The sequence below is a fragment of the Kryptolebias marmoratus genome, linkage group LG19, assembly GCF_001649575.2.
Source record: "Kryptolebias marmoratus isolate JLee-2015 linkage group LG19, ASM164957v2, whole genome shotgun sequence".
Classification (NCBI taxonomy): domain Eukaryota; kingdom Metazoa; phylum Chordata; class Actinopteri; order Cyprinodontiformes; family Rivulidae; genus Kryptolebias; species Kryptolebias marmoratus.
Genome location: NC_051448.1, coordinates 18,377,427 through 18,389,233, shown reverse-complemented (window position 1 = coordinate 18,389,233; position 11,807 = coordinate 18,377,427). Strand labels below are relative to the sequence as shown.

General features: G+C 44.8%; 1 protein-coding gene and 1 long non-coding RNA gene across 2 annotated transcripts; one reads left to right on the top strand and one right to left on the bottom strand.

The window, feature by feature from the left end:
- Positions 1-493: 493 nt before the first annotated feature.
- Positions 494-8,774, top strand: brms1lb (BRMS1 like transcriptional repressor b). The gene is made up of 10 exons (XM_017409025.3): positions 494-779; positions 957-1,047; positions 2,276-2,403; positions 2,513-2,592; positions 2,757-2,853; positions 4,316-4,405; positions 4,508-4,572; positions 4,660-4,699; positions 4,814-4,943; positions 6,624-8,774. The coding sequence occupies exons 1-10, from the start codon at positions 644-646 to the stop codon at positions 6,739-6,741; spliced, it is 975 nt and encodes a 324-aa protein (XP_017264514.1). The 5' UTR covers positions 494-643; the 3' UTR covers positions 6,742-8,774.
- Positions 8,775-9,205: 431 nt separating this feature from the next.
- Positions 9,206-11,489, bottom strand: LOC119618007. Its single transcript, XR_005234536.1, has 2 exons — positions 11,276-11,489; positions 9,206-11,173 (listed from the first exon to the last, which is right to left on the bottom strand). It is a non-coding gene; the product is annotated as an uncharacterized LOC119618007 (long non-coding RNA).
- Between the last annotated feature and the right edge of the window lie 318 nt (positions 11,490-11,807).

Here is an 11,807-nt window from a genome sequence, read left to right as displayed (position 1 = left end):
TTTGCGTTTTCTAAGTTTGCTTAGCTGTGGCGGCCATCTTAAATGGGATTGACTCCAAAAGGTAATCAGTTCTAGACAACAGGCAAATGAACACATGCGCTGTCACACGAAGACACAGGCAAAAACACTATCTCCTTTTCGCCTTTGATAATTATAGTTGTTTTTTCCTTTTTTTTTTCTTTTTTCATTGTGTGGAAAAAATGTATTTGTTATATTTAAATTGTAAATATAAAAAAACAATTGTTTTTTTAGTCACTTAAAATTATGTTTCTGTGGCTTTTGGTGTGTAAAAGTTTAAGTCAAGCAAATTATTTTTACTTAAAAACATAATGCTATACTATGTTTATTTATTTGTGTCTGTTGTTTCAGTTCACTGTCACTCAACAAGAAGGTGTAAAAACTACAATTCCCTAAATCCTCCCGGAAGCGATTGGCGCTTGGTGCCAGCATTTGATTGGTTGAGCTCAGTAAACCTTGCTGTGATTGGTTGCCGCTGGCCCGTGGTTTGTGTGTTCAGCTGGTGGATGCGGGCCGGCTAACCGGTTAGCCGTCTTAGCCTCTCTCTTTTTTTTCCTCGGAGGAGGTTAAACGCGACGAAAACGGGCGTGCCGCGCCGCTAACCCCGGCTCCTCCGAAAGCCGCAATGCCGGTTCACTCGCGGGAGAAGAAAGAAAGCAACCACGAAGAAATGGAGGTAGATTTTCCCGAGCAAGACGGCAGCAGCACGGACGAGGAGGACACCGTTAGCTCGTCCGTGTCCGAAGATGGAGACAGCTCGGGTAAGGCGGCCTTAAACTCTCACTTACACCGAAATTAACGAAACATAAATGCCTTCAGATAACAGCCTAAATGGAATATATTGGTCCTGAATACAGTTACTTGACAATATAGCCGGGGGGTGGACATATGATGGAGGGTTAATGGGTGATGTCAAAGGTGTCCTGTCTTGTGAGCAGAAATGGATGATGAAGACTGCGAGAGGAGGAGGATGGAGTGCCTGGATGAGATGACCACGCTGGAGAAACAGTTCACTGACCTGAAGGAGCAGTAAGTCCCCAGATCTGTTTAAAACAAGCAGAGCCCACTGCTGTCAAAAGGAAAACTCACCTAAACACACAACTATGAACCAAACACCTTATTATTAACATGAAGGCAAACTCATACAATAGGCATCTGCCTTGTTTTTTTTTTACCTTTCTGTTTTTTGCTTCAGTTTTAGTGTAATGACAGCCATCTCTATAGATCAGGGGGTGTCAAACTCCAGGCCTCAAGGCTCCGCTGTCCTGGAAGTTTTAGGGTTTTCCTGCTCCGACACACCTGATTCAAATGGTTTAATCACCTCCTCGCCAGATCGTCCGGTTCTCCAGCAGCACGTCCACAAGTCGTCCATTTAAAGCAGGAACACGTCTAAAACATGCTGGAAAGAGGCCCCCTTCCTCTGAGGAACGGAGTGATGTAGATCAAATATTATATTACCTCCAAATGACATCAATCTTTAGGATGAGATGTCATCAGGAAACCCTTCTGGAGCAGAAATGACACTGAAACAAACCCTCAAAAACTGCCAAAGTGATGGGAAACTCCTCGAGGACTGTGTGACATCGTTGTGAAGTAGGGGAAACGTGGAGCTTCAGCTCCCTGACAGCATCTCTCCAGACCAAAATTTAAAAACAATAAAAACGGTCCTCTTATTACCAAAAGTTGATTCTTCTTCTGTTTCCATTTCTCCTGATAAACACTGAGACAGTAACCTCCTCAGTGTCCTACAGCGGTCTGCCACAGCTGGCCCCGCCTCCTTCTACATCCCCAACCAAGGAGGTAACTCCGCCCACACAATCAGCCTACGTCGGGATTTTGACACAAAAACTCCAAATACAAGTTATTAAGGTTTCAAATCGGAGTGTTTTTATAGAAGTGTTTAGAAGAAAAACATGAAAATTCATTATTTCGATCTTTTATTTAACTTCCCCTTTAATAAAAGGCTTTAGGCGAATTCATTTCAGGTGAATTCTGAACCCGTGGGGGTTCGAAAACATCCGCAATGAAGTCCAACTCATCCACCCAAGTCTTTTTTTTTTTTTTTTAAACACACAGAAGTGACATGTTTTCTAATCATTCCTACCTGGAAAAACAAACGGTTCGGATAAATCATTTAAAGCCTGACGTTAACGTGGCGTTCGCGCCGATGATCTTTGGAAAACGCAGCTCGGCACGGAAACGAGAGCTGGTCAGTTCGGCGCGACAAATTCACTCGTTTCGTCTCCTCCGTCTTGAGGTTGTACAAGGAGCGTCTGAGCCAGGTGGAGGTCAAGCTGCAGGAGGTGATGGCTGGCTGCGCTCAGGAGTACCTGGAACCGCTGGCCAACCTGCAGGAGAACATGCAGATCAGAACCAAAGTGGCTGGTGAGCTGAATTATCAGGCCCCTTTTTTTTATTATTATTACGATTCTTTTCAGAAACCGTACATCCGGAACAGCCTCAGCACAAAAAAGCCTGTTGTTTCGTTTTGCAGGGATCTACAGGGAGCTGTGCTTGGAGTCGGTGAAAAACAAATACGAGTGCGAAATCCAAGCTGCTTGCCAACACTGGGAGGTGAGAGGTCACGATGCAGCTTGTTGAAAGAGAAAGCCGGCCGCAGCTTTAGTTTGTGTCACAGTCTGGACACAAATACAGAGAGGAAACGCCAGGATGGTTTTGAGGATTTATTTCTTTATTCGGCTCTGTATCGACCGGGTCCTCTCCTTTGTGTCTGCCAGAGTGAGAAGCTGCTTCTCTTCGACACGGTGCAGAGCGAGCTGGAGGAGAAGATCAGAAGACTGGAGGAAGACAGACACAGCATTGACATTACCTCAGGTACTAACCAGAGCTCCAACAAACTGCTGTCAGAAACCATGTCCTTTGTTAATCCGCTCGTTAGGAGGATAGTGTCAGATACACAGTATGTCAGAACTGCCGGAGGTCTTCGTCTTACCTTAGAAGAACATCAGAACGAAACATCTTTACACACATCTGTATGGCGTTGGATGTTCTGTAAGCCTGACCTGAACCTGAGTGTTATCTGAGCAGCCCATCCTGTATTCATAACACTGTCGAACTGAGATAAAAGTGGTTGGTCCTGACTCAGAACAGCTGGCCAAATATGTGATTTTTCAATGTTTTTTTTTGTAGAGTCATCCGTGATTTAAAAAAAAAACACACTAAATACGAGTCGTTCACTACTGAATGTCTGCAGCTGAATTTTTGTAACCAGTGAGCAAAATCAGCAGAGCCGTTCGACGAGTTTGCGTCATTTAGAACAGTGTCGGCGTGTGAAATATTCCCACGGATGGAAACGGAGTTGATTAGAAGCCGCCAGGACGAGAGTAAGCAGGAGCGGGGTCATTTTGGGGAGGGAATCGAGCAGCGCCGAGATATTCCGAACTGCTGATCGTCAATTTTAGCTGTAAACAGAAGTGAGGAGTGTTTGCTGTTTTCTAACACTTTTTTTTTTTTTTTTTTTTTTACAAAGACACTGATGAGTTTGACTTGAATTAATCTTTAAAACAGTCATTTATTGATGTAGAAACTTTGTAGAAGCATAAAAGGTATGCTTCTTCAGGTAAAATCACTGAAAAATGTGCGTATTTTGACAGCTATTGTGGCTTTAAATCAAGTTCAGCTGATAAATGTGAAGATATTTACTGTCGGTGTCAGCTGATGGCAGCTCAGACACAAACAGGGCAGCAAGTGAGATGCTGTTCTCTGGTTTAGTGTTCCACACTGTGACAGTTCAGTAAAAGTTTCAAATCTTAAATCGTTTTTTTTTATTTAAGACAGTTCCTGAACAAAAATCAGGTGGATTTCCTCTCTTTAGTTTTTGCATTTTTGTGAATTTTGCAGAAGACCCTTATAGGTTTTGTCTACACCATGGATATTATTTTAGGCAGATAAATATTTTCTTCATTTTACAAAAAATGAATTCATCCTTATTTAATTAGATTAGATTCTTGATTTTAACCCCGCATTTTCTAACATAACCAGGCATCCATGGGGATCAGCACTTGGCTGTCAAAAATATGAAGAAATGAAAATGTTTATTTGAACTCTAATTGTAATTTTTTTGCCTTTTGCTCTGTTTCTTTGCGTTACTTGCTTCTGTGAGAAATCAATAACCTGCCTGTCTAATCGTATAATAATCACTGTATAAATACTTTAAATCCCATTCTCAATATTCTCTATGAACTTGTTAAACTAGACGTAGAAGTCTTACTGGACAAAGGGGACACAGAAGCTCTGGATTCCTCTGATTTGGATTCCTTCCTCCTTTTTTTCCCAGAGCTGTGGAATGATGGATTGCACGCGCGGAAGAACAAGAAGAAGGACCCGTTCTGTCCCGTCAAGAAGAAGAAACCGGTCGTCGTTTCTGATATCCTTCCACATCGGCCCCGCGCTCGCATCCCTCGTCCTCGGTTAAGACAGACGCGTCCTGCCGTTTCGCCTGTTCTCCTTAACCTTCTTCTCTTTTCACGCCCTTATATTGTTTACATGCTGCAGGATCTGGACATCCTTGAAGACTGGACGGCAATCAGAAAGGTACGTCTCCCGGAAGAGGACGGTGAAAGTCACCCGGATCAAAGTTGCGGTTTGACCTTTTCCGAGTTCTGTGTCTCTCCTCCACAGGCGATGGCATCTCTGGGGCCGCACCGGGTGAAGGTGGACGGTAAGAGTTTCTCCTCGTCCTCGGTTACAGTCAATATCTGGCAGAGAGCGCCGATCGACCGGGACCGAGACAGGGAGGTTTGACTCGGCGCTTGTTTTTCTTTTCCCTCTTCAGTCCCCGCAGTGAAGACTGACAGACATCACCACGTGGCCCGCTCCGAGGACGGCCGGCTTTTCTACGACAACCAGTGGTACTGCAGGGGACAGACCATCTGCATCAACAGGAAGGACGAGTGTCCAACAAGGTCTGTGTGGGAGGGACAATCCTCGTCCGCTGTAATGTCTTCCCCACCTTTTGTGAGCTTGCATGATTCAGAGGTGGCGTTTGCTTTTCCTTTTGAGTCCATTTGACTTAAAGATAGACTGCTGCATCTGTCATTTGGGTGAGTTTTTGCAGTTTTCCCAAATGATTCCTATTGGCCAGGCCCTGAGTTCACGCAGCTGATTAAAAGGCAGGCACATCCGTGGGCAGCCCCGTGTTTTTACTCGAGATAAAATCATTTAGTCAGCGTGACTAGGTTGTGGCTTTCATGACACTTTTTATTTTTTAACACAACAAACATGTCAACAGCAGTAAAAGAAACACGATTTAGGTCAAATTCACAAAGGACCTTAAAGGGACAGTTCACGTCATTTGAAGTGGAGGGGTTCTGTTAGTATCTTACCTGTAGTAGATGGCGCTCAGAATGACCTCAGTTTGGAGAAATGGAGTTCAATCCTGACTGGTTGACAAGCTAACGGCTAGTCTGAGCGGATTCAGGACCTAAGTGGATTTCGGCCATTTTAAAACGGCTCTAATCTCAAAGGATTTGTGGCGGTTCATCCAAACACCGTAAAAAAATTGTACGTGTTCGTCAGTTTTACATGACACAGTTATTCACATCGATTTCTGTGATTATGTAGAGGCGCAAATAGTGGAGGCAGCAGCTAGCCGTAGCGCTTTCATTACAACTACAATGGGCACTTCTGTCGGAAATAGAATTTTGCCAAAATAACCAGGCGATGTGAAGGTTTGTGAAATAGCATTCACAAAATGGTTATTTTGGTGTAGCTGTTAGCGATTCTGTCACAATGAAACCATGTCTCCAAGTTGAGGTTGTGCAAAGAGCCATCTGCAGCAGGTAAGATACTGTTTGGAACCTTTTCACAGAACCTCACTTCAAAACATGCAGAAATATCCTCTGGAAACAGTCTGAGCATCGTGTTATTCCTACTGTTGATCGTCACCGACCCTACTGTAGGCATTGGGCCAAATGTCCTCAGTTGCCCCCCCCCCACCCCCCCTTTCATATTCCAGCAGGTTTTAATTTGTATGATAATTAAACAGTTTGATTTGGGAGCTAAAGAACAAACAAACCAAAAACTGGCTGCATGTACCAGCTATTTGTTGCCTCGGTGTTGGACACTGGAAAACCCTGTTCGGTTAAATGGTCTGTACTTATATCGCCCCTTTCTAGCCAACCAGGCCACTCAAAGCATTTTACAACACCGTCTGTGCCCTCATTTCCCCATCATACATCACTCTGCTACACCTCTATAAAGCTAATCTGAATAAATCATTCCATAGAGTCTGGTCAGGGCTTTAGATCACATTCATCCAGACAATCAGGGGTTCAGTGTCTTTGACACGTGGCAAACTGGTGGAATGGGACCTCCAACCCTCTCACTGCTCCAACCACTTTATTAGACTTTAATTTTACTTCTGGTCTGTGTTGTTTCAGATCAGCTGCTTTAAAATTTGGATGCGTCCACACACGCACAAAAAAAGTGCCTTACGTATTTCCTGTGTAGAAATTCGATAGAATGGCCTCCTGTAATGTCTGTGGTTCAGCAGCGTGGTGGTGACAGAGCTTTACTGACTGGAAGTTGCGGCGTCCTCAGCTCGGTGCCACTCTTACATCTTTTGTTTGTGTCTTACGTCGCAGTGCCATCATCACCACCGTCAACAACGACGAGGTGTGGTTCAAACGGCTGGACGGCACCAAGTCGAAGCTGTACATCTCCCAGCTGCAGAAAGGCAAATACACCATCAAACACTCATAAACAAGATCAACACCAAACACTACAGCACCCACCGTTTCTCCTCGTTTCTTTCCCCCACGTGGCGTCCCTTTCCCACCTTCGGTCTTTTAACGCAGACAGGTGTCAGTTTGTGTGCGGAGCGCGTCCATCCTTGTACATATGTATATGTGTGTTGATAGCAATGCAACATGGTCACAAAGTGTCATTTTCTCTAAAAATGGAGATCAATGCAAAGTGCTGCTAAAAAGAAAACAAAAACAAAACAAACAAACAGGGAGGGAGGGGGGAGGAAGCCAGAGCATAAGCAAACTGTGAAGCAGAACTCAGTCGAGTGCCTTTCTGAGATGAAACTATGCCCCTGCTGAGGAGGGGAGAAATCAAATCCTGACCCATCAGCGCGGTGGAGCCTCACTCGGCGCTGCGTTCGCCACCAGGAGGACCGAAGCGGCGTCGGGGAGCGAGGCGAAGGATGTCAGCAGTGGGTTTGAGCGTGACGTCAAAACTTGAATTTCCTACAGAGAACCTGCGACGTCTCCGCTACGGTCACCGCAGAGCCCGGAACAGCACGGTTAGGAGGTGCCGCCGTGGAAACGCCATCGAGCTTCGAGCGAACGGGCGACGTTGTGAACGTAACGAGATGGAACGGGAACGCCCGAAGGTTCTGCTGTGATCCACTTTGGGAATCCTTCTGCTAAATGACAAGTTTTTCCTTTATTTTTAAATTTCTTTTTTCTTTGGTTAAAATGTTTGGCAGCAGCACTATGTTTAGTTAAAGGGATATTCTGGCTATTTTGACGTTAGATTCCGTGAATGAACATAGTCTTACCTGCTTTATATACAGCTTCTCGAGCAACCTGAGTTTGGAGAAACAGCTTATCGGCCGTCGTCATAAAATGCAAACATGCAAGTGTCTGTGTGTGTTCTTGTTAGCAAAATATCTGCTGAATCACTTGGATGGATTTTAATGAAACAAGAAGAAAGTAATTGTTGGATGGGCATCCACAACAAATTTTTGGAGTCATCCCCGTTCAAGATGGTTGCCACATCTCATCGACCGGAGAAAATTTGACTCAGATTTACAGATATGGAGCTAAAACAAGGTAGAGTTCTGTGCTTGTCTGTAAGCACGAACAGCAGAGGCAGCTTCTAGCAGGAATTTAATAACGTTTCTGCCAAGACGACGACAGCGTAAACGTTTAAACAGTAATAGCTTTTTATGAACCACAATAAAACGTTTGGTCTTAAACTCACTAAAGCAGATGTCAGCTTTTGTTTTCTCCAAACGGAAGTCGTTCAAAGAGCTGTCGACAACAGGTACGAGATCTTTTCCATCAAGTCCGACTTCAGATTAGCCGGAATACCCCTTCTCCAGCCAAGGCCTGTCCCCTGCACTTACAAACAAAAACACGAGTTAAAATCTGTACTTTCAGCTTCCGGTAAGGGGAGCTGCCCTGTATATATAGAAACATTTGTGTGTTTTGTGATTTCTCTTTTTGTCTCGATTGTACCCGGATCTTTTAATCGATGTTGTGTAAAAAAGAAGAAAAGAATTGCACAGGTCTGTGCTGCGTTTCTGTCGTGATGAACCCTCAGACGCCTCAAATCTGTGAAGCTTAGTGCCATCTTTGCCCCCCGTCGGTTTCGCTCCTCCTCCTTGTTTTTTTTCTTTGTTGTCCTGATTTGTTTACAACGAAACTCTTGGTCAACTACGATGTGTTAAACAGGTACGAGGGCAAAGTAACGACTCATTTCTGTACGTACAATCCATCCAGCCAACCTTTCTCCGTACCAGTGCGTTATGTTTGATTGAAAGAGGTCTTTCTTTGCGTTGTTTACAGGAATTCCTATTTCTTCTGCATTGTTCACATCAAGTATTACCTGCCAGCAGTATTGTCAAAACGTGTTACGGCAAAGATTACTTGTTGGTGAAGCCTCATGTGGCATTTACTTTTTGTCTTTTTTTTTTTTCTTTACTTTTTACAAATCATGGTTTGTTCTCCACATAAGCAACAATAAAAAAAACTTGAAATTGTGCCAACTGCATGTGCAAAGAATGAAAGATGTCGTTCGTATCACTTTGAGGGGAGTGGAAGCTGCACGCACGTCCCTCCGCCACCACGGGAAAGGCGTCTCGGCACGCTGCAAAGGTTCCCCTGGAGAATCGGCTCTGGGACGGTCAGACCACCTTCGCTGTTGGCTGCAAAGGAGGTGGAAAATTTCCCGAAACTTGACATGGGAAGTTAGAAATACTTACCGCTGGAGTTGGGGGGAATTAACGGGAAGCTGGGGGTGATTTAAACAAACAGATCAAAGGCAGATAGTGTCAAAGGCAAGGGATGAGTTTGACCCAAAGTTTATGAAAGTAGCTCATTTAATGACTAAATTTATGATGACAAAGAAAACTTCACTGTCACAACCTATGGAGAACATTAGATTCTCAATATTCCTGCAGTTCTTTGGTTGTTGAAATCCTTTTCCAAATTCATGCACACAACTCTGAACAAAAATAATCCAGTTATGTTTTTTTTTTTTTTTTTCATTGTATTCACATAAAATTAAAAGAAAAATTAGAACTCTGAATCAAACTTCTTACGTTTCCATTTCCATCTGTCCCTACATGTCCAGGTGACGCAGTCGATCATTTTTAGGGGACGGGGGGTGTGCTTCTCATTGAATGGTACAGCAGTGAAACCTGCTTCTTTTAGTCAGGATTATGCTGAAATAGATTTTCCCCCAACTTTGATTTAAAAAGCCGTCTTCAGGGCCAACCTTTGGTCTTTTAAATTCTAGGTTTTTATTCCTGTTTATTCCCATACATTCCTGTTAAAGTTAAACTTTGAAAATTCCTCTGGGAATACAAAATATTCCATTAAACTTGCAGCCGTCAACATTTTGAGTTATACTCGCCAGCACCATAAAAACCCACCGTTCTCGCCGTGTACACCAGTGTTTCCAGGTGCCCAGAGATTCAAATTTAAGAAGAGACAGCAGGGAGTGGGGGGGAGGGAGAGCTAAGAGCAAGGTGCTTTTGACAAAGCGTCCAACGCAATCTTTTCTGAACCTTTGTTGGGAATACCCAACCAAAGAAATGCAAAAACCAATGCGTACATCTGCGATTTGGACAATGCCGTGAGTCCAGGAAAGCTAACGGGGGAGGAGCAGATGTGGAGTCCACATGAGAGTAAGTGTTTCCTTCGGGACTGAATAGTTCAGCTGATAAAAGTTACATTTCCTGGGGTGGTGGAAAAAAAAAAAAAAAAAGCTCCCAGGATGTTCAGCCCCACTTATCCCGCTGAAGCGGCACCCACCTGGAGCTCCAATGGGTGGTCCGTGCAGGACAGGAGGAGCGGAGCAGCTTTAACGTTTCCGAAGGCCGGCCGACACAGATCCGACCACACGCATTCACCGCAGCGCCGGCTTTCGTCAGACTTTGTCGGTGGCGGTGCCGCAGTTGAGAAACCTCAACGAAAGCTGCGGTAGTACCCCACAGGGCCAAGGAAACACAGGTTCCGTTTTAGTTGTGGCCACTGTCCAGTTGTGAGAACCTTGGGTTGCGTTAACTGCGAAAGATTTCGCAAAGACTCCAGATTTCACAATGTTTCTGATTTTTCTTCTTTTTTAAAAAAATGTATTTCTTCTTTTTCTTCAACCAGCCTCTGAGCATACAGTCATCAGATGAAACGACTTTCCACAGCATGTGCTACAGACACAGGTTTAATACTATGCTGTGGCCCTCCCCCAATGCACCCCACCTCCTCAACCACGATTAACCTGCGCTGGAAACCGTTCAGAAAATCGGACAGGTTCTGCGGAGGTTCAGATTGAGTCCTTGAATCATGAAGCAGAGATGGTGGCCCACGCTCAGTGTGTCCAAACTCACTGGGACTAAATCCAGTACTTTCCCAGTACAACAACTCTAGTTGCGAGCAGGAAGACCCTGTCCCTAGTCCCCATCAGGCTCCACACAGTAACTTCAAAGCCGAGATTTGAGTGTTTGATGGAACCTTTGGCTCCTTGGCTCTGAGCGTGATATGCAGAAATACTGCGTTTTTCTTTTTTCGGCTTGTTTCAAAACTCGTGAAATGAAGTGTAATCCAACGTCAGAGCCCTGATCACGTTTGGGATTCCAAAGATAGGAATGAGCTGTCGGTGCTCTAAGATCTTACCAACGATTGTACGCAGAGGATGTGCTGCCGGATATCGTTTGGTTTGACACATTACAGTCAGCAGGTAGTTGCTGCCTGACTTTGAGCGCGTGAAAGGACAAACAATCGATCGGTGATCAGATGTTCAAATGGCTGAGATACTGCAGCACTGGGAGATAAAGGAAGCGGCTTCTAAACTCGATTAGGTTTACCAGTCCTTGGGCGTGTGTGACCTACCTGAGGATGTGCTCGTGTTTTCCGTGCACTCACATTTCCTGATTGGTCCTCAGCACCTCTTCTCTGAGTTTCTTTGAAAAAAAAAAAACAGTGTTACTTGCAAAGTTGTCCCCACAAGGAAGCAACCAACAAATTGTTTTTTTTCACCAAATAACCCTTTGCTGCCCTCTTACCATCTGCATCTGAGAGGAGCGCTGGAACAGACGGGACGCAGAAAAGGTCGCTTCAGCTCCGCCGTCCTCCTCACGACTCGCAGCTCCACTAAATTCCACAAGCCGGGAAATCGGGGAAAGACCGCGCTCTCTCAGGATCTGCGACAGAAGGACGAGAAGCTGTGACAGGAAGCGGTGGACCACCAGCCAGGTCGTTTCCCCAAATAACGCGGACGCCCCGGACTGGCGGAGCTGGACGCGCAACCGTTACGACCTCACGAGTCACAGTTCAGCTCCGTCGTCGTCACATGTATCGTGTGTACTGTGAAAATATGGGACAAGAGTCCGCTATAATGAGCCTCCCAGTCAAGCATTAGTGGCTGCATAACACCAACCCCGGTGCACTATTGTGCCTGTACAGATGGATCAACCATTAGGCCAAAAGAACATAATGAACTGAACCTTTACAAACTGTCGCTTCATACTAGTTAGCTAGTATTCAGTTCAGCGATCAAATTAACAAGTGCTATAATCATTCCAGTCAGTCCAGTAC